At 52.4% G+C, this 21482-nt stretch overlaps 1 protein-coding gene across 1 annotated transcript in view; it reads right to left on the reverse strand.

The window, feature by feature from the left end:
- LOC124519228 (NADPH--cytochrome P450 reductase) overlaps window positions 1–21482 on the reverse strand; it is a 63041-nt gene that overhangs the window by 18640 nt on the left and 22919 nt on the right. The window contains exon 2 of the mRNA XM_047089326.1: window positions 10276–10466. Within this exon, the coding sequence (XP_046945282.1) occupies window positions 10276–10454 (179 nt within the window). The 5' untranslated portion in view covers window positions 10455–10466. The remainder of the gene's footprint in view (window positions 1–10275; window positions 10467–21482) is intronic.

Raw genomic sequence — 21482 nt, forward strand, 5'->3', positions numbered from 1 at the left:
CAGATGGGCTCTTGGATTTCACAGCCAAGGGCAGCGAGGCTCCGGGGACAGTGGGAAGCCAACTCCGGGCCTGTGGAAGCCCAGAGCCACAGCAGCGCACGGCCGCCCCCATGAGCAGAGCAGACTGTGTGCCCCCATCCCACCCCGTGGGGCCAACCACCGCTGACAGGAGTCACCAGGCACGCTCAGAGAGCACACTTCCCAGCCCCTCCCGGGGATCCTCAGCCCTTGTCATTTGGCATGTTCGGAGGCTCGAGGGGGCTGCCGTTTCCTTCAGGGACATCCTACCATACAGCCTTCAACGCGTATCCACCAACACGCACATCAGGCCTCCACACCTGCCGTGCGTGGCCCAGGTGGCCTGCCTTCCCAACACCGCGGGGCAGCATGCTGGCCTCTCCTTTCCAGCCCTACAGACCCCCGGGGCGGTGCCTCTGGAAGACTGGGTGCGGGCAGGGTCAGCCCTCTTGTGCAGGAGAGCGAGAGAGACACTGAGGTCCACGGCCCTGCTCGGGGTTATTCGCCAGTGACAGTGACAGAGAGAAGTCATCCTCTGCTCAGATGCCTTGTCTCTTGTCTCCATCGGCTTTGCCATTTGCAAATGGAGACGAGAGCCCTGTTTTACAAAAGCCCCAGCCCAGAACCCTTTCTCTGCAGCGCTGACACCTTCTGCTCTGCGTGCGCTGTTCTCCTCGGAACCTCAGGCCCCTTGCCAGTGCCCGCCGGTCAATGCCAGTGCCACTGGGTGACCTTCCTCCAAGCCACTCCAGCTGCTCTCAGGACTCTGCCCCGGTTCAGTCCTTCCCTTGGGTCCCCTTTAGTGTCAGATAAAACCCACCCCGGGGAAGGCCCGAGGCCCTGTAAAATTTACCCCCAGCCTTTTCTCTCCGGTCTCAGCTCGGTGACCCCTGACCCCCACTGTGACTCCCAATCCACTAGTAACCCTGATGCTCTCCATGACCCGACCCCCTCCATCAACCTCAGTCCCCTCCACGAGCCCCAATGCCTCCGTGACCCCCAACTCCCTTGCTGACCCCCGACTCCTTCATGATTCCCAATTCCGTCAGCGACCCTCGACTCCCTTCATGACACCTAACTCCCTCAGGGACCTCTACCTGGGCTCTGCCAGACACACCATTGCCAGCGGAGCCCTGGCTTCTGCACACGTCTCTGCTCTGTGTGCCCTGCTCTGTCTGTGCCACGGACCCTCGCCGATGTCCGCCTGTCTATGCCAACGCCAGCTTTCTACTTAGCCTCCCAGACTCAGTTTGGGGACACCTCAATCCTGACGTGCCCACCCATGGAGGGCTGACCCTCTTCTGCATTCCCACCACCTCTAGCAACACTCCTCTCTCCCACATGCACGAGAGCCCCCAAGGACACTGCTTACCCCTGCGCCCTGGTGCCTGGCACAGAGAGGGAACCACGGGCAGTGAGCACCGGGTGCTACTCAGCGAGGTCGAGAGGTCCACGCCTTCCCGGACAGGCCACCTTTGGAGTTGTAGGCACAAGGCAGAATGGCAAAGCCACTCCGGTCTCATCAGGGGACAGGGAGGAAGGAAAGGCAGTGAAGCCGCTCACGGTCGGGGGGCAGTGGAAAACCCAGGTCTGCGCTTGCGGAGGCGGCGTGAATACCCCAGAGCCCCTCTTCTCGCCACTTCCCAACGGCGGGAGGCTTCAGGCACTGTCCACCCTCCGCGTCCACAGAAGCCTATCCTACACACTCTCATCTTTGCACAACTCCTGTGTGTTTCTATTTTCACCTTCGGCAGAGCCAAGGACGTCTCTCTAGCAAGAGTGACCCTGAACTGGATGTGGACGAAGTCCGGCTCATTCTCCAACTGTCAGCACCCGCCAGACGCAGGCGGATGGAAACGAAGTTGGCGGCCTCGGCTCCTGGATTTCCTGGCCCTTCTGTTGAGAGCAAGCCCCCAGATAAAGATCACATAGGAAAATGAGCTCCTCTGTGGCTTTTCAGAAGCAAGCCCCAGTGGGATGGAATGGGCAAAATCCAGACTGTGGGAAACTGAAACAAACGATCTGGTTCTGGAACAAAAACGCTGCAGGGAAAAACCAGGGATGGAGGGGAAGCCTGTTCAGTGAGAGACTTCCTGTCATGTTGAGGAGAAGCCAGGCCCCGAAGGCCGTAGCCACATAATTCCATTCACATGACATTTGGGAAAAGGCAAAAGTACAGGGACACAAATAAGATCATGGTCACTAGAGGTGGGGGTGGGTGGGTATTAACTGCAAAGGGACACAGTGGGGGGAGGGGGTCACGGGGACTTTGGGTAAAAGGAATTTATTCAAAGTCCCTCCCCCTCCCCCCCCCCATCAAACTTAAAGACAAAACTCACAGGTGTCTGCATTTGGCCCTAACTCTTTGTTTTTCTAGGTCAAGGTGCCCTACATTCTCAGAAAACAGACCCCAACTACAAAATGTATTCTCCTCTAGCCTGACCACAATCTGCATCCCAGATGAGCCCCCCCCAAAAAACCTGCCACTTTCTGTTCTGCCTGGCCAAGAATCAAACCCCTCCCCATACCCTCCCCCCCCCCCCCCCCCCCCGCCCCGGCACAGCTGTGACCCTTATCACATCCTTAAAACAAAAAACGCTTACAAGGTCCAGCCCGACCGGGGGTGACACCTCTCTTGATGTCTGGCCCCTCTCCTCCCTTGGCGAGTGAATAAGCCCTGTCCTGCTTGTTGCCCCGCTCTTTGTGCAATTCTTTGCCGCCCACCATCACCGGCCACCCTAACACGTGCAATGTTCTAGATCTTGATCGTAACACTGGCTGCACAACCGCATACCTCTGTTAGGACTCATCTGCACATAAATTATACCTCCGCATACCTGACCCTCCGAGGGAGGGAGACTTTTAAGATTTATTTATCAACGGCAGTGCAACTGCAATCTTGTTTAGATCCTGAATTTTTGAAGAAGTGTGAAAAAAATAGATACGTATCGGTCAATCAGGGAACGACAAACAAACGCTCCTGGGTGCCTGAGAGTCCTGAAGCTTGCCGCTGGCTCTCAGGGGTGTGAGGACAGTGGCAGAGAGTTGTGTTCAAAAAGGAGAGGAGAAGACCGAACTATTTTCACATTTCACATGAAGTGTTTCCAATTTGCTAAGAAATCCTGATTCCTTTATTCAGATCCACATATGACTAATTATGAAATTGGACTGCTTTAAGATAAGCCAGGAGCAGCGGGGACGGGAGGAAACGAGCCCCCACAGTGGGTGGGGGGCTGTGTTCACATCTTCTGGGCTCTGTCCTTCGGCGTTTGTTTGAAACGTTCCACAATAAAAAGCTTTGTTTTTCTTTCAAGCACTCTCAGGCACCAGACGTGAGGCCAGAGGTATGTGTGGAGGCCACTTGGGCGCTTCTTGTCTCCAGCAGAGCAGAGGAGGAGCCCAGCGGCCCGGGCTGGGCCGGGCTGGCCACCTGCTCAGCTTTACCACCACTGGCGGGGGTCACCGTGGGGCCAGAGCCTCGGATTCTTTTTCAAGAGAAGCTGAAAGTCTGGGTTTGATGTGCCACCCTTTTCAACGTTCTAATTTCAAATAATGTCGTAATTTAAAAATGTAAAACTCCCTTGGGGCGCCTGGGCGGCTCAGGCCTCTGGAGCCTGCTTCCGATTCTGTGTCTCCCTCTCTCTCTGTCCCTACCCCGCTCACAGTTCTCTTTCTCTCTCAAAAATAAACATTAAAAAAAAATTTTTTTTTAATTAAAAAATAAATAAATGAAATAAAATAAATAAAAAAATGTAAAACTCCCGTGTAAGCCAAGGTCAGCCTGTGGGCCACTTTGCCCAAGAGGCAGCCACAGGTACATGTTAGTGCTAGTCCAACAGTGGACCCGGACAGGAATGGGACGCTGTCTCTGCATCAGGGGAGGCAGAAATACAAATGGCCATGCGACAAGAGGGGTGCTCCACTCAGAGCGCTGTGTTACGTGTGCGAGCTAAGTGGGGGCTCCGGGGGGGTCCTGGAGCTTCAGACTCCCGTGGGAACCATCACACCCCGGGGGCCCTGCGACTAAGAGCTGCCCTAGCGTGGAATGCTCTGTCCAGAGGCACAAGCTGAGTGAAGGCTGAGGACTAAGTGTGAGTGGATGGCAAGGAGCCACTTTCGGAATTATTACCACCGTCACTAAGAGAACGTGCTGCTCTCTTGAACAAGCCTTTAATTGCTATTAATATAACTCAGAAGATCTCCCTGGGGTAAACAACTATGTTTGTGGATTAAAAGGTTCGATACTGAAGGGCACCTGGGTGGTTCAGTTGTTTGAGCGTCCGACTTTGGCTCAGGTCATGATCTCACGGTTCGTAAGTTTGAGTCCCACATCAGGTCAGCGCAGAGCCCGCTTCGGATCCTCTGTCCCCCTCGCTCTGCCCCTACCCCACTTGCACACGTGCGTGTGCTCTCTCTCTCTCTCTCTCAAAAATGATAAATATTAAAGAAATAAAAAAATAAAAGGCTCAATACTGTAAAGTGCCAATTAATTTATAGATTTGATCCAATCCCAACTATAACCCCAGCAGGGTTTGTTTTCTCCCCGCTTTGGTTTTGGTGGACATTGACATTCTGGTCTAAAAGTTACATGGAATGTCAAGGGCCTGAAGAAGACAAAAGAATCTTAGAAGAGAACAAAGCTGGGGGACTTGGCCTACAGATATCAAGTCCAGAGTGACTATGGGATCACAGACAATGGAATAGTGTGGTCCCGATGAAGCAACAGAAAACAGATCCATAGGACAGAACAGTCTAGAATCTGACCCGCATACAGACAGTTACCTGATTTATATCACCAGTGACACTGAAGGGCAGTGGGAAGAGAATGGCCTTTATAACACCTCGTGCTGTGTCCAGTGGATGGATATCCGATGGGGGAAAAATGAACCTCGAAGCACCACACACAACTTGCCAAAGCCAAGTCAACGTCAGCTGCATGGAGGTCTAAGTTTAAAGGCTACACCAAGGAAGCTTTCAGAAGGAAACATAAAGAGAATGTTTTTTAGGACCATGGGATAAGTTACGATTTCTTAAACTGGACACAGAAACATCAACCGTCAAGGTTTAAGGTCAACCAAAAGGTTGAGGAATTGGGCTAAGTGTAAGTCAAGCACTTCCACTCATCAAAAGGTACCAGTAAGAGAGTAACGAGCAAGTCACAGAAGCGAGATCGTATCTGCAGTTCATTTATCTAACAAAGGCCTCATATCTAGACTATAAAGAACCCTGGCAAATGAACAGGGCCACCAACCCAGTGGAAGAAACAGGCAAAGTCTTGAGCAAACAGACATTCACAAAGGTATCTAAATGGCCAATAAACATTATGACAGACAAGGTCGTAGGTCTTCAGGGAAACGCAAATCACGACAGGATGCTACTGCACGCCTTTGAGTGGCTACGATAAAAAAGGTGATAAAAGTAAGCGTGAGGAGGGGACGTGCCCATGACCTGCCAGTGCCACGTCACAGCACACATGGAACAGAAACACGGCCTTATGGGGACTAAAACACACCTACCAGAATGTTCACGGTAGCACTGTTTGCAACTGTTCTCCAGATCGGGAACCGTAGAAATGTCCGTCATCATCAGAAAGAATAAATCACAGATTATTCACAGAATGGAATACCAAATGCGACCAAAGAACTCCACGTAAACCTCAGAGTGCATGCTCCGTGACACAGACAACATGGGGCCATTTTGGCTACACACGTCCTTCAAACCGTGCACTACGACCCATGTCCTTCTGTTTGAGTGTTATATACACTTCAGCAAAAAGGTGATGAACAAAACAAAACAGTCCTTCCAGAACTGACCTTCCCTCTGACCCTCCCTGGTCTCTTGCTCCTCGCCTCCCCCCGTCGGCCACGGGGACCAGAGAGACAGAGGAGTGGCGAGTGGCCGCACCCTGCTACCCACAGCTCATGCTCAGCCTTAACACGAGAAACAAAAGCCTAAGAGAAAAAGCCAGCATCTTCCTTCTAGCAGCCTGGCCTCTCTTCTCTAGTCACCCCATCCCCTGCTGCTTGCAAAGGGTCCAAATCTCTACACTTTGGGTTTTGCTCTGCTCCCTTGCTCCGCCTACGCCCAGAGGCATCCTGTCTCCCCGTTTCCCAAACCTGCTCTGAGCAGCTGCCTGGTGCAGACTCTTCACGCCCAGCCAGGCCCGCGTGTCCCATCAACTGTGCCCTCACTGTGCGAGCCCCGGGACTCCCTTTTCTGGCCTCCCCATCTCTCTCGGGCCCACGTCCTGTAGCGCCCCCCACCACCTGCCTCCCGACGATCCTCCATCCGCCCCCCACGCAGTCCACGAAGGGCCCTGCTGAAATCAGGCAGCGTGGCGAAGGGGGAAGTGTGGCTTGTGGAGTGTGCAGGTGTGGCTTGATAAGCTGGCTCTGAGACTTGTAAGTGACGTGACTTGGGCAAACTCCGAGGCTACTTGCGTCTCAGCTTCCTCATTGGCAAAGTGGGGTAATAAACCCTTCCTTGTAGGGCTCTTGTGAGACAGGATGTGATATTAATAGTAAGGATAAAAACAATAATACGTGCCATTCAAGGGCAAGGCCATGACCAAGAGCACCAGGACCTGGGCAAAGCACTCACTGATGATGTCATTTCAGTGTCAGCCCCATGAGATAAGGACGCTTATCGTTTCCAGAGCACAGACATAAAAAAGATTAAGTCACGGCCAACGTCTTCACGTGCCTTCTAGGTGATGGAGGCAGGACTAGAACCTTTGTCACCCAACTCTGGGCCCTAGAACATACCCCCTGCACTGTGAAGGGGTCCCCTGCAGAGGGTACACATGACCCGGCCCCAGCAGGCTTCCACATGGTATATCGAGGGACAAGAGGCCCTGTGGAGCGAGCGGACACTGAAACAGGAAGGCTGAAACTTTAGGATTACGAAGAGGGAAGGGCAGTTTTAGCATCCCTGCAAAGAGACAGAATCTACAAACTTTAGGCTTTTGGTTTTATTTCAGGTCCATCTCATGAGGCTGGAGAGGTGACGGGGAGGACGGTGGCTCCATGTGCTCCTATGGCACGCCCACGTCCTCTCTTGGAGTGCGGTGGGACATCTCCGCTTTATAGACAAGGAAACTCAGGGCCACTGGAAACTGGGACCCGGACACTGATCCCTTATCTTGAGTACCACATTCCCCCCCCCAAAATACTTTCCACCCCAGGAAGGCACCTGGCTGGACCAGCCCCGGATGCAAGAGGCCGGATTCCTGCTCGCCTGCCGGTCCCTCCTGCTGGCCCTCTGCGGGCAAAGCCCTCTGAGCCTCGGGATGTGGCAGCACCTTCTAGGACCTGCTCAACACCACCTCCCTCGGCACACCCTCCTGCCCCCACTTTCTCAGAGTTCCTGGAGCCTGTGTCTCCTGGCCTGGCCCTGAGACTTCCCAGCCACGCCCTGCCCAGCGTGCCGGGCTGTCGCAGGGGCCATGCTTAGGCGATGCACACAAAAGCATTTCATAAAGCATTTCTACAAGTACCTCTCAACGTCCTGACGGCTCAGTTCTGTTAATGTAAACACCACCTTTGTCTTCTTGACACAAAATACACTCTGACAGACTCAGCAGCCACCAGCACCAGGAACGTACTAGGTGCCGTCACCTCCAGCACCTCACTTAATGCTCACACGAGCCCCAGGAGGTGGGGTCATTCCCCTCCTGAGGGGAAAACTGAGGCAAGGTGAAGGGAGGACCTCACCCAGGATGTGAGCTTGAGCACAGGGACTTCCTCTATTTTATCTGTGGCTACCTGGGACAGAGCGGGGCCTCAGTGGATACTTGCTGAGCTTTTGGCAAACAGGAAACTAATGTCCTGTCAGTGGTACAAGAACTGAGTCCTTTGAATATCTCCTGTGATGCTTGAAGACCGTAACTTTTCCAGGGGAGACAATGGTTACCAAAACTGGGAGAGGGAATTAGGAGGGGATGTGACCCTGAGCGCCCAGCCTGCCCAGCCTGGGGAATCCTGGCCCCGAGTGTGTGAAACCACGGCCTGCACCTGAGACCCACTCCCGGCAGGACTCAGGGAGCCCCCAAGGGCAGGGCTGGGCCCCAGGCTCCCTCAGCACAGGGCCTCACTCAAAGCTGCCTGCAGGTGTACAGGGTTGGAGTTTGGGTAGAACATAGCCAACAGCGAATGTGAAGAAGTGACCTGACTGCAGGAAGGATTCGGAACTCAGTCTTGGGGGGACAGTGGTTTCGTCACCATATCACTCCTTCACTGTCATGTTTTTATAGCTAACAACCATCTGTACTCTTAATATTTTCATGAAGCTAATTTACCTTTGTACTTAAACTTCTTACAAGGAAGCTTTCTGGAAGGTTGAAAAACATCAGTAAAATAAAAAGAATATGGGGGCATCTGGGCAGCTTAGTTGGTTAAGGGTCCGACTCTTGGTTTTGGCTCAGGTTTATGAGATCGAACCCCATGTCAGGCTCTGTGCTGACAATGAGGAGGCTGCTTGGGATTCTCTCCTTTTCTCTCTGTCCCTCCCCTGCTTACGCTCTCTCTCTCAAAATAAACTTAGGAAAAAAAAAACAAAAACATTAAAAAACAAACAGTGCCATTAGTAAACTCAAGCCGGAGACTGTGTGATATCGTGACTTATAATAAATACGAATTTGGGTTTTGTACTGTTTCTGGCACAGAGCTCCTAAAACCCTTGGCATTTCCTAAGTGATAAAAACAATAAAGGTGTCTTCCTTTCCTCATAACCAACCCCTTTCAGCCACTCTGGAGTTTATGTGAATAAAGCAATTTCTGGAAAGCCCTGAAGGATGGGGCTGGTTGCCAGGGGGAACCAACCATGTGGTCAGAGGGTGTGAATTTCCAGGCCTGCTGCTGACCTCCAGGGAAGGGGGGACTGGTGGGTGAATGAACCCCCAGCGGCAGATGATTTAATCAGTCGCACCTACACCTACATTAAAACCCAAGAGCACAGGGTTTGGAGAACTTCAAGTGTCAGGCTGCTGAACACTTCCTTGGAGGTGCTGGGAGGGTGGCACCCCCACCGAGGGTGTAAAACTCCGCAGCTTTCCCCATACCTTGCCTTCTGCATCTCTTCCATCTAGCTGTTAAGGACTTCTTTCTTTCTTTCTTTTTTTAATGTTTATTTTTGAGAGAGAGAGACAGAGCAGGAGCTGGAGGAGGGGCAGATGTCACCATAAAGCCCGACATGCAGCTTGAACCCATGAACCGTGAGACCACGGCCTGAGCCGGAGTCGGACGCTTAACCAACTGAGCCACCTAGGCGCCCCTGGCTATTACTGTCTTCTATCCTTTAAAATAAACTGGTAACCTTGTAATAAGGAAACTGCTTTCCTGAGCTCTGTGAGCCACAGCAGCCAATGAATCAAACCTGAGGAGGCTGGTTTCTAGCTCTGGTTTCTAGCTGGTAAGTACAGGTGATGCTGGGACTTGAGACTCGTGTCTGAAGCTGGGGGCAGTCTTGTGGGACCAGGCCCCCCACCCGGAGGACCCGAGGCTAACTCCAGGCAGACGGTTTCACACCTGGAGGCATCCCAAGGGTGTGCAAGAACTCCCCATACATCTGGTCACAGAACTATTCAGTGCGGGTCTCGAGGAGAAGAGAAAACCAGTTTTCCTCCTCTGCTGTCGCCCCCAAAGCTCTAAGCTTGAGGCTGCTCTCTTCATTTGAAAAGGGAAATTGGCAAGCGTTAGGTGGTAAAGATGCATCAGCACCAAACTGCAACCCTGTCCACGTCAGTGATGCAACAGGACAGAAAGACAGAGAGCTGCGCCTCCCGACGTGGTCCTTTGCCAATAGCTCCGCTACGACCCATCTGTTCACAAAACTGTCATAGACAGAAAGATCACGGGCCTGGGGTCAAACATGAACCGGGTGCCGGCTGCAGCTCTGCCCTGTGCTAATGACCTCGGGCAGTACTTGTAGTGCCCCTGAACCTCAGCTTATCTACCTGTGAAATGGCACCTTGTACTCTGGTCCCTGTGAGGTGCCAACGAGAGATTCGAACAAGCGGACAGATGTAAAAGAACCTCGTAAACCCTAACGTGCTGTGGAAACACGAGGGGTTAGGCTAAGGTAGCTCTGAGGCACAGGCCACCGATAAGGCGATGTCCCTGACTGAGCCCCAAATGCGGCAAGGCCACCTGCACCTCTGTCGCCTGGCTCTCTCCTGACCGAGGTCTGAGGACAGGGCACTGCTGGGACTGATGGACGGGCTCTGGAACGCAGAGAGGGATCTGGAGCACAATCACTTACACTGGCTGAATTCTGGTGAACTCGGGGACTTCGTCTTTTTTCTTTCTGAAGAGGAACCAGTAGGTCAGGAGGCCCATGATGAGTGAAAACAGAATCATGTCCGTCATGCTGAAAAGAGACACTTCTTCAGCCACTGTCTCAGACACTGTGGCGCTGGCATCCACGTTGGAATCCCCCATGGCGAGAGGAATCTGCAGGGAGAGAAAGGGACACGTATGAGCAGGGAGAAGTGGGGTCTGCCTGAGGCCCACGGGGGCGCACCCCGACCCCTCAAAGCTTCAGCCTGGGTCTCAGGGCCCCAAGGGCTGCAGCAGCAGGCAAGGCACCGGGCAGGAGCTGCTGGCCCCTCCAAGACACAGCTGCAGCTTTGGGTGGAAGCTAAAATATTAAATGGCCCTGTGGAGTCCAAGGGCATCCTACAGATGGAGCTGGGACTGGGGTCCCTGCAAACAGAGAACAGAAGCCACAGGCTCCCAGGGACACTGAGCCTCCTCCAGCCCCACATGGGCTTGGTTCCACATGAGAACGGGGACCATTTCGAGGCAAATCTTTTCCCCAACTGTGTGGACAGGCCTGGGTGGCCCTAAACCCTGCACATTCCAAAGGCCTCCAGGGCTGGCCCTTGGACGGCTGCTGGGAAATCACTTCTGAGCCCTGGGAAGACGCCTGATGAGCGTGGACCTTACAGATGGTTTACTGAGACGCTGGGCCAGGCTCAGATGGTTCACGTTAACCATGTCATTCAAGATGAAGGGCTGGGGTTCTGGACCGCATCGTCTGGGTTTGACGTCCGGGATGCAGGAGACAGGGTAGATGAGGTTAGCGATGAGGCGCTCCACGCCTGCTAGGCTGACTCCCATACAAACCCCACACATGAAGGCGGCCGGTGAGCCCCCCTGGTTGGTAACACTTTATACGTGTCGCCACGTGTCGTTGCTGGGAGTGTTAAGCCCTGGCTGCTGACTCCAGCGGGCAAGGCCAACTGGAAGCTCGTGCCTGGTTTCTGCCGGACTCGGCCTATGGAGCCTTCTCCTTTGCTGGTTTCTGTCTGTGCCATAATATCCTTCTGCCATAATAAACTGCAACAGGGGGTGAGAGAGCTTTTCTGAGCTCTGTGAGTCCTGGCGAATCATGGAGCCTGACAGTGGTCCCGGGGACCCTCAGCACACCAACCTCATTCGTTCCCTGGAAAGATGCCCCCCCTGGTCCTGCTACCACTGAAACCCGGCAGAGAGGCAGGTCCAAGTCCACAAAGGGCAACGTGGGGAACCTGAAAGCCCGGCAGGACGCTTCTGCCACTTATCGAGGCTGAGCTCACCTCTGCAACCTCGTCACTCGATTTTGCAATTGCCGCTGTTAACCAAGTGGGCAGCTCTCACCACTACCAGGCTTCCCAGCCTCAGCGGGGAAAGCCTTCGTCACATCTCGGCAGCTCAGGCACGCGAGATTGCCTCACATCTGCCTTCCGCTCGCTGTCCCGGCTGCTGGGAAACAACTCCAGGGTTGGCCCCCGCAGCCGCTCTGGCATCCGAGGGCCCCGGCACCAGCTCTGCCCTTCTGGGGCCTGTCGGGCACGGGCCACTCGGAGCAGACTCCTGGGCTCAGCTGTCTGCTTTCTCGTTCATCTGAGGTGCTTTTCTAATGACTCAGTTCCTGCGATAATCATATTTGATGTATTTCATATTCAAGGATGAACTCACGCACGTTGAAGATTTATTCAATGTTCGTTCTGCACGTCCTCCTGGCCAACCCTGCCAGTGTGGTCTGGCACACCCACAAGTCTTCTGTCTGCCAAGTTCTCACAGAACCATGGAGGGAGAGGATCCGTCCCACAGGGTCATGCCGTGCAGACCCTCGGAGCCCGGCTGACACAGGAAAGCCCCCCTGTCCCCCACCGGCTCACGGAACAGCAAACGTCAGCTCCCTGTCCCATGGCCCTTTCTCCCCCTGACTCAGGTCACCCAGCCCCCCTTACTGCGGGGAGACTCCTGGCCATGAAGGAAAATGACCAACGATCGTTTCCTGACACCTATGTGAGCTGCCCACGCCATCTAGAAAGCTCATTCTGCAGGGGGCTCCTGCAGGGATGGTGTGCCGGAGGGCAGTGGATTCACAGTCCCACATTTGGTTCCAGCTGCCCAGGCCACTGCCACAGACCTCTAAGGGGCCTGCTCCATGCAGAAGCCAGAGAGAGCCTTTTAAAAAGTAAGCCAGATCACGTCACCTCCCTAACCCAAATCCTCAAATGGCTTCATGTCCTACTGAGCACAAAATCTAAAAGCTCTGCCCCCTTCACCTTTCTTACCGCTCTCACCTCTCCTCACCAGTCACACTGGCCTCCCTGCTACCGCTCAAGCCTCCAGGTCTGCTCCTGCCTCAGGGCCTTTGCACACGTTAATGCTGCTGCCTGGACTGCATTCCTCTAGTTATCTGTAGGGTTCTCTCCCTCACTTCGTTCAGATCTCTGCTCAGATGTCACCATCTCAGAGAGACTCTGCCTCAGTATAGTTTCTGGTCGTTCTCCCTCCCCATACTCCCTCTCAGCACCGATCACTACCTGGCATTATGTTATACGTTCCTTCCACTGACTGCAGGGTCAGCCCACAAGAGCAGGACTTCATTTTGTTCACAGCCTGACATACAGATTACCGGGTGGCTTTATAATCTGCAAACCGTCACACAGATAACACATCATTACCGCAGTTTGTGAGGCTACGTTCACTTTCCTTCCCTCTGGCTCTGATACCTGACCATACTGCCTCTTTTGGCATCCGGGCCACTCCCCTCAAGTTCAGAGGAAGAACCCCATACATTCTTGCACCCCAGGGAGACGACCAGGCACTGCCCACCGGGATGCTGACTCCCTGCAGGGTGGGGCTCAGGCCCTGAGGCCTGACCAGAACGGGGGACAAGGCCAGCACTCAGGGGTCTCAAAAGCACTGAGAGCAGCTTTGACTGCAAGGTGTAAAACTTCAGACAAGAGCGGCAGAGGAGCAGTAGAAAAGACCCGGAGATCATGATCATTTTATCCGAGGCCTCCTTCTACTCTGGGGAAGTGAAGGCTCCAAGGACTGCTGAAACCAAGAAAGGGGCCCCAGCTTCCCAGGGGAGGGCTGTGTTCAGGACCCATCTAGGCAGGATGATCTAAGAGACACGAGCCTTTCCCCTGCTCTGCTGTGAGCTCCCGAACGAGGAATAGTATTGGAAGTACCTCTGTATCTGGCACAGAGTGGAAAGGAAGGACTGGCAGACTGGCAAGAAGGAAGCCACGCTGAGAGGAAAGCCCTTTACCCCTACGCTTCCCATACGAGGACAGCAGCAGTGTGACTGGGGCTGAAGCCATGAACAGCTGCTAAACCATTATTTTCACACCGAGTCACTGTTTTCACACTGAAGCACACACACAAGACACCCACCTATATCCTCAGCCTAAGTCTCTGCACCCCTGCCCCAGTGCCTTTACACGTGCCTGAGACGCTTTTCCTCCAGTTGCTTCCTGACAATCTCAGCTCGACTGTCACTCCCAAGCACTGTGCCAGGGTCATACTTTCCTGGCACAGTGCCTGGCACACAATCTAATGCAGAATAACTACCCGTGGAATGGATCGAAGGTGTCAGTGAATATATTATGACACGTGAAATATAAAATTTGCATGAACCGATAATACATAACAAGCAGATTTAAAAGGCATCTGGTGCTGGTGGTGTGCCCAAGTGGTGATCTGCTAGGACAGAGGTTCCCAAACTTTCTCTGCTCACGGAGCCCCTGGTAGCTTAGTAAAATTTCCATGGTCTCCCCAGGCCCGTGGCTACTTTGTTTATGAAGCAGTCAGGTCCAAACAGCCCCTGAAAACCCAGCCTGGCAAAGACACAAGTCGGCCAAAGAAAGGCAGCGTGAGCTAATGTTCAAAACTAGCAACCCAAGCTGGTATACTTCACGCAGAGTTTGACAGATGTCACTTGCACCGCGCTGGTAGATTAGGTGCCTCTGGGAGTGTGCCCTGAGCCACCTCCGCACGGTCTGGTATAAAACCACTCTCCTCTGATGTCTGAAAGATTGTGATGAGAAAATCTTGGATGTCCTGTTTTACAAGAATGTTCCCCACTTCAAGTATGGCAGGGTGACTGACTGCAGGACAGTCCGTCAGAGACCCTCCAAGGAGACTCTGGGAGCCCTGTGCACTCTTTCTGCCCTGGAACAGTCGTCTCTAATCCGTAGGCCATTTCTTCTTCCCACATTTAGTGAAGAGGAGGAATGCTGGGAAGTGCAGAGCTCTTGGGGTCAAAGGCAACACTTGTCCGCAGCAGAAACAAAAAAAACAAAACCAAAAAGGAAAATGTACATGAGAAAACAGAGCAACTTCTTAACCGAAGCAGGCTCTCGGCCACAGGGCTGCGGCTTGAATGTTCTCCTCTGGAAAATTAGGCATGGAAAAATGGGCACATCAGATCTGATCTTTTACTACAAATTAGGTCTGTACATAGAGCTTTTGTTTTTATTAGAAAAGAACATTACATGGGACGCCTGGGTGGCTCGGTCGGTTGGGCGTCCGACTTCGGCTCAGGTCATGGTCTTGCGGCTCTGGAGTTCGAGGCCCGCCGTCAGGCTCTGTGCTGGCAGCTCGGAGCCTGGAGCCTGCTACGGATTCTGTGTCTCCCTCTCTCTCTGCTTCAACCCCAGTTACACTGTCTGTCTGTCTGTCTGTCTGTCTGTCTCTCTCAAAAATAAATAAACATTAAAAAAAAAGAAGACAATTACATACAGAAAAGGACACACGTAGGTAGGCAGACAGATATGAGAGAAACCATTCCTCCTGAATTTCAACAGGTGATGCCGCAGGCCAAGGGTGACTCGTCCTGGCACGTCTGAAAAGGCAAACAAGGCAGAAGGGCCCTTTCTCCATCTGACTCTTCACAACACCGCAGTGTAAAATCATCCTCAAGGAAGTACTTATGGCTTTGCGTTTACTGTATGCAATTTCTGGTCAGTAAACAAGACTGATTGAGCAACCCAGCACCGATACCGGGGTGAGCCGGTCTCCTAAAGCAGCAACGAGGAGGGAAGAAGCCTGAGCAAGCGATTCAGTTTGTCCCTCAGGCGTGCACATCACCCAGCGGCAGTCACCGGCACCTTATGGCGTCCACCCTCAGCTGCGGTGGGAATAGCATCTGCTCAAGTTCACAAATCTCTGCCAATGAGTAGTGGTTTCAAGATGAGGGGAGACCGGGGCTCCTGGGTGGCTCAGGTGGTTACACGTCCGACTTTGGCTCAGGTCATGATCTCACGATCTCAAGAGTTCTAGCCCTGTATCGGGTTCTGCACCGACACTGTGGAGCCTGCTTGGGATTCTCTCTCCTCTCTCTGTCTCTCCTCCACTTGCGCTCTTTCTCTCTCTCTCAAATAAACTTAAAAAAAAAAAAGTCTTAAAAAAAAAAAAAAAGGTGAGGAAAAACCCTCAAGGGAGCCAAGCCTGCTCCCGTCTAACAGCTTATCCTCCAGAGATGGGGGGGGGGTGCTCAGGGGAAGGGCCCTCCCCAAGGCGGCCTCTAAAAAGCAGGGCTCAAGAAAGCAGCAGATTCCTCTCTAGCAACTTGCCCACCAAGTTGACCCTGCAAACCGAGACACGGCCGCTGTGGATTTCTCTGGAGTCACCGTTTTTAGGGTTCACTTGGTTTCTTGAATCTGCAGGTTTGAGGACTTGCAGCCATTATTTCTTTGACTATCTTTCCAGCTCCCCACCCCCCTTTCTCTACTGCCAGGATGACGATGACGTAAACATGTTTTGTGGCGGGCCCTCTAAGTCCCTGAGGCTCCGTTCACTTTTTTCCGCCTCATGTCTCTCCATTGCTCCCCGCTGACTAGATAATTCCATCAAGCACTCTACCTTCAAGTTCCCGTCTTCACCATTCTACTATGGCGCCATCCATGGAGCTTTCGCCATGGTATTTTTCAGTTCTAAGAGGATTGTCTGGCTCTCCTTTATATCTTGTAGGATTCCAACATCGATGTCACTTTGATCACTGTTGATTGTTTTTTTCTCATTCAAGTGGAAATTTTCCTAGTGTTCAGTACGGGGAGTGATTTGTGATTGTGTCCTGGGCATTCTGGGAATAGCGTTGTTACACTCTGAGTCTTATTTATATGCTCTCTTTCATCAGGTCTTCTCTGCCACCATGAGGGTTGGGGGATGGAAGGCGCCAACTCATTGCTGTCATTCATAAGCATGTCCCGGCCAGTACAACGTCATGGGGGAATAAATTGAGCTCTGAGGAAGGTGAAGGTAAGATCATCTGAGACAATCAAAGAAGGGACACCCAGGGACTAACATCATGAAAAAATGACCCAGGCCCAGCAGCCAGATAAGGAAGATAAGAGGGTTTAGACAGGGGAAGTGCATACCAAGGCTCGAACCGTAGAAGAGCAGTAGCTACAGAATCTGGAGTGACTCAAGTGTGCTACGATGGGATGTGTTTGTATGTGTGGGTGCACAGGTGGTCAGAAAGAGACAAGCTTTTGGAAATAGGCCGAGACCAGTGTGCAAAGGGGCCAGGAGCCCTCTATATGTGTCTGGGGTCTTTGGGCCCTGGGCAGCCAGGGACAACCGGGCAGGGGTGTGGCATGATTAACACCTATGCCATTGGTGGGAACCTGGACAATGGTGCCTCCACCCACCATGTCAGTACAATCACGAGGCCTTGACCAAGGCATCCTGATCTGGAACGTGCTCAGGCCAACATTCCACAGCACGCTGATGACCTCCCCCCCCCCCCCCCCCACAAAATGGGACTTGTGGGTGTGATCTGGAGACACATGACTGGGCCTGTATCTGATGCAATGATGTAAAAGAGGAAGGAAGCCAGGAGGACTGGATGTGTCAGAGCATGACTTGGCAAGAAGGAAGCAAGACAGCCAGCATCACTCAGCACAAATTGAGCTGACAAAGCCTAGAGGAGCAGACCACTGGGACGGTAGCTGCCATAGAGGACCACACGGGCTTGCTCCTACCACTCCCTCTGGGGCCACGGCCACCTGGCCTGAACTCCAAGTGGGGTGAACCCACAGCTCTCCTACACTCTTGGCAAATACTCCAGGGCATTTGGTGGGGATACTTAGTAACACCATTAAAAGTTACACAGGGTGGGGCGCCTGAGTGGCTCAGTCCGTTGAGCATCCGACTTTGACTCAGGGATCTGTGATCTCTCGGTCTGTGAGTTCGAGCCCCGCAGCGGGCTCTGTGCTGACAGCTCAGAGTCTGAGCCTGCTTCGGATTCTGTGTTTCCCTCTCTCTCTGCCCCTCCTCCACTCATGCTCTCTCAAAAATAAACATTAAAAAAAAAGAAAGAAAGAAAATGTTTTAAAAGTTAGCACAGGGCAACTGATGGGCACAACATACTTCACAGGAGCTCTATGAGATACTAGAAAATATATATATCAGTCTCTGCCTCCAGTTCCTGGGACAGAGCTCCTAAAACCCTTGTAATTTCCTAAGCAATAAAAAGCACAAAGAGCATCTCTTGTTCTTTTTTTTTTTTTTTAATTTTTTTTTTCAAAGTTTATTTATTTTTGGGACAGAGAGAGACAGAGCATGAACGGGGGAGGGGCAGAGAGAGAGAGAGACACAGAACCGGAAGCAGGCTCCAGGCTCTGAGCCATCAGCCCAGAGCCTGACGCGGGGCTCGAACTCACGGAGCGCGAGATCGTGACCTGGCTGAAGTCGGACGCTTAACCGACTGCGCCACCCAGGCGCCCCGAGCATCTCTTGTTCTAATGAGACTCTGGGTGGGCTCCTGGAGGGGAGGTGGTCACCAGAGAGACAAGGCATAGCTGGCAGCTTGGAACTTTCAGCCCTGCCTGTCCCCTTCTCCAGAGAGGGAGTTAATGACTGAGCATGCCACCCGAGGAAGCGGGAGCACCAAGATCCCAATAGTACAGGGTTCAGAGGGTGTCCACATACCAGCACGGGTGATGCCCCCCGACTCCTGCACTTGGGGCCCTTCCCAGACCCCACCCTGCGTATCTCTTCACCTTGTTGTTCACCGGTATCCTTTATCATGTCCTTTAATAAATGTAAGTGTTTCCCTGTGTGGCGTGAACTGCTCTAGCAAGTAAACTGAACTTGAGGAGAGGGTTGTAGGACCCCCCCCCTTTTACTGCTGATTAGTCATACGCACAGGTGACAACCTGGATTTGCAATTGGCATCTGAAGTCGGGGGGAGCAGCCCTGTGGGACTGAGCCCTTCACGTGCGGGATCTGACATCAGCCCCAGGTAGATAGAGTCAGAGTTGAGTTCAACTGTAAGGGTACCCAGTTCCTGTCACAGAATTGCTTGTTGTGGGGGACCCCCACCCCCACATCTGGGGTCAGAAGTGCTGTGAGTGTGGGCTTTTCTCATATAAGGTCATACCAGTTCATCCTGCTGCCTAGACCTTTGCCTCAATTAATTCTTAATACAAATGAGGAAACGAGAAACACAGGAAGCTGGAGGACATGCCTTAGTTTACTCACTGGGCAGACCAGTTCTGAAGTCTGCTCTGCCTCTAGAGCATCAGCAGGAATAGGAGCGACAGGCTTTTGAGAAGCCCCAACAACAGAACCCTCCCTGCAGGGCAGGTTACGGTTCACACGGCACATCCACGCAGGAGGCCTCAGCACGGACCATGGTACTCTCCTATGCTTGACGGAAGTGGGACCGGGGGGCCCTGGGTGGCTCAGTCGGTTTAGCGTCCGCCTCTTGATTTTTGCTCAGGTCATGATCCCAGGGTCGTGAGATCAAGCCCCGCATCAGCTCTGCAATGAGTGTGGAGCCTGCTTAAGATATTTTCTCTCTCTCTCCCCTCCCTCCCTCTGCCCCTCCACTGCTCATCCTTGCTCTTGAGCTCCTTCTCTATAATAAAAAAAATAATAAGGGGTACCTGGGTGGCTCAGCTGGTTAAGCATCTGACTCTTGGTTTCAGCTCAGGTCATGATCTCATGGTTTGGGGGTTTGAGCCCCGTGTCAGGCTCTGTGCTTACAGCTCAGAGCCTGGAGCCTGCGTCAGATTCTGTGTCTCCCTCGCTCTCTGCCCCTCCCCTGCTCAGGCTCTGTCTCTGTCTCTCTAAAATGAATAAACGTTAAAAAAATTTTCTTTAAAAAAAAAAAAGAGAGAGGGAAAGTTACAGAAGGGCTCCACATTTAGCATCAAAGACAAATTGAAACACAATCAGAAAGAGTCCCCGGGATGGGAAGTCTCCTGGGGCGCCCGGGTGGCTCAGTCAGGTAGGGGTCCAACCCTTGATTTAGGCTCAGGTCATGATTTCAGTGTTTGTGAGTTCGAGCCCTGCATCAGGCTTTGTGCTGACAGTGCAGAACCTGCTTGGGATTCTCTCTGCCCCTTCCTTGCTTGTTCTCTATCTCTCTCAAAACAAATAAATGTTAAAAATAATTAAAAAAAAAAAAAAAAGAGTCCCAGGATGGAGCGGTCCTCAAAACATGCCACATGAGAAACAGTACAGGAAGGTTTACTGTAAAGAGGATTCAGAGGCAGCGGGACCATCTGCTCTTTGGGTAATCAGAGAACAGAGGAGGGAGAGGTCTCCTGAGGGCAGAAGTGAGCCCTGGTAATGGGGGACAGAGATTTACATGCTGTTCAAGGAGAACTTTCTAATAAAGGAGTCTGAAGGGAGAATGAGCAGCTGTGAAGCAGGGCCCCCATCATAAGAGATGTGTCAACAGAAGGCTGGGTAACTCAATGACTGAGAGAGTGCCTACCATCCCCAGAGCCTGGGAATAGACCAGCCAAGTGTATGCTCATTAACCTGGACTGGTTGAGGTTGGTCATTAAGGCCAGAGGGGCAAAGCCCAAGTCTCTGACCTGAGTTAATACTGAAATATGGGTTCCTGGATCTCTTTCACGGAACCCTTTGAGACACACAGACACACACAGTTCTAGTTCATAGTCAACAAGAGCCATGGAAAGCAAAGGCAGATGATGACACAGTGATGGGAGATCCCACAGCACAGCCTAAGGACTCAGAAAAGAGGAAGAAAAACAGGGAGGCTGAGAAGAGAGCTCTGAAAAAGGAAGGTGGACGTACTGACTCTCTGGATTAAGACACCAGTCCCAAGAACACTGGGGCTTCACACAGAGTGGGGCTTTCCGCTTTAATGAGGAGCCCCTGTGGGGCTTCTGCCTTCCCAGGGACGCCATCCTCATGTCTACACTGCGTCTTTACCCACCCACCTCGGTCTGCACAGACTCAAGATGTTACTGTTAGCAGTCCTGAAGAAGAGAGCAACAACAGAAAGTATCGATCCCTGCAGCTATGAAAAAGGAGCGCACGACCCCCACCCACGGGAACAGGGCTGAATCTCACAGACACGATGCTGAACAAGAGAAGTCAAATATGTAAGAGCACCAACCGCTTACGGATGAACTTCAAGAAATAGACAGAAGTAATCTACAGGGACAGGCATCAGACTCGTGGTTACCTCTGGGGCCCGGGTCACGAGCGGGAGACACCAGGGACGCTCCTGGCACACTGGGCGATGCGCACTACCTTGCTCTGGGGTGGCAGCAGCAGGGAGTCTGTCCGTGTAAAACTCCCGCGAGTGGCGCACTCACGGTCTGTTCCCTTGACCGCGTGTGAGTCACACCGCAGCGCGAGTGTATGTCCACAATACAAAGGCACGTGTGCTTGGTCTCAGTGATGGAAAAGCATGTACATGTACACATAAAGTGACACGTCAGAGGATCACCCCAAAAACAGTGCCTCAGGGATGAGGTTTTAATTTTTTTCTCACTTCCTTTTTAACGTATTATTTGTTTGCATTTTAAATAATGAGTGTGCGTTACTTACCGGGCCAGAAGAATATTTGAAAGCTGTTTTCTCATGGGAAAAAAAAAAACAAAAACGCCCAGGCTTCTGGGTCTAGGGAGCCCTTTCGCGAGCTACGCCTCTCGCTAGGACTGACAGCATGCTCACTGCAGCTTCGAAGAACCCGAAGCTGGACGCTCAGGTGTCCAAGCCACACAATGGAGGCTCTAAGCAGGGAGAACTATAGGCCTCTCACTGGAAGACGGCCAAAACCTACTGAACATGAAAAGTTATATTCCTCTCGTGAAACCACTAATGAAATGGAAAAATTATGTATTTCTCCAGAAAAATGATCCAGAGGGATTTCCTCTAGGGAATGTCTACACTATGACCAGAGAGGTAAGTGTCTAA

This window comes from Lynx rufus, unplaced genomic scaffold, assembly GCF_022079265.1.
Source record: "Lynx rufus isolate CCGP_SWC_20201006 ecotype Redwood Valley unplaced genomic scaffold, mLynRuf1.p SCAF_27, whole genome shotgun sequence".
NCBI classification, from domain to species: Eukaryota; Metazoa; Chordata; class Mammalia; order Carnivora; family Felidae; genus Lynx; species Lynx rufus.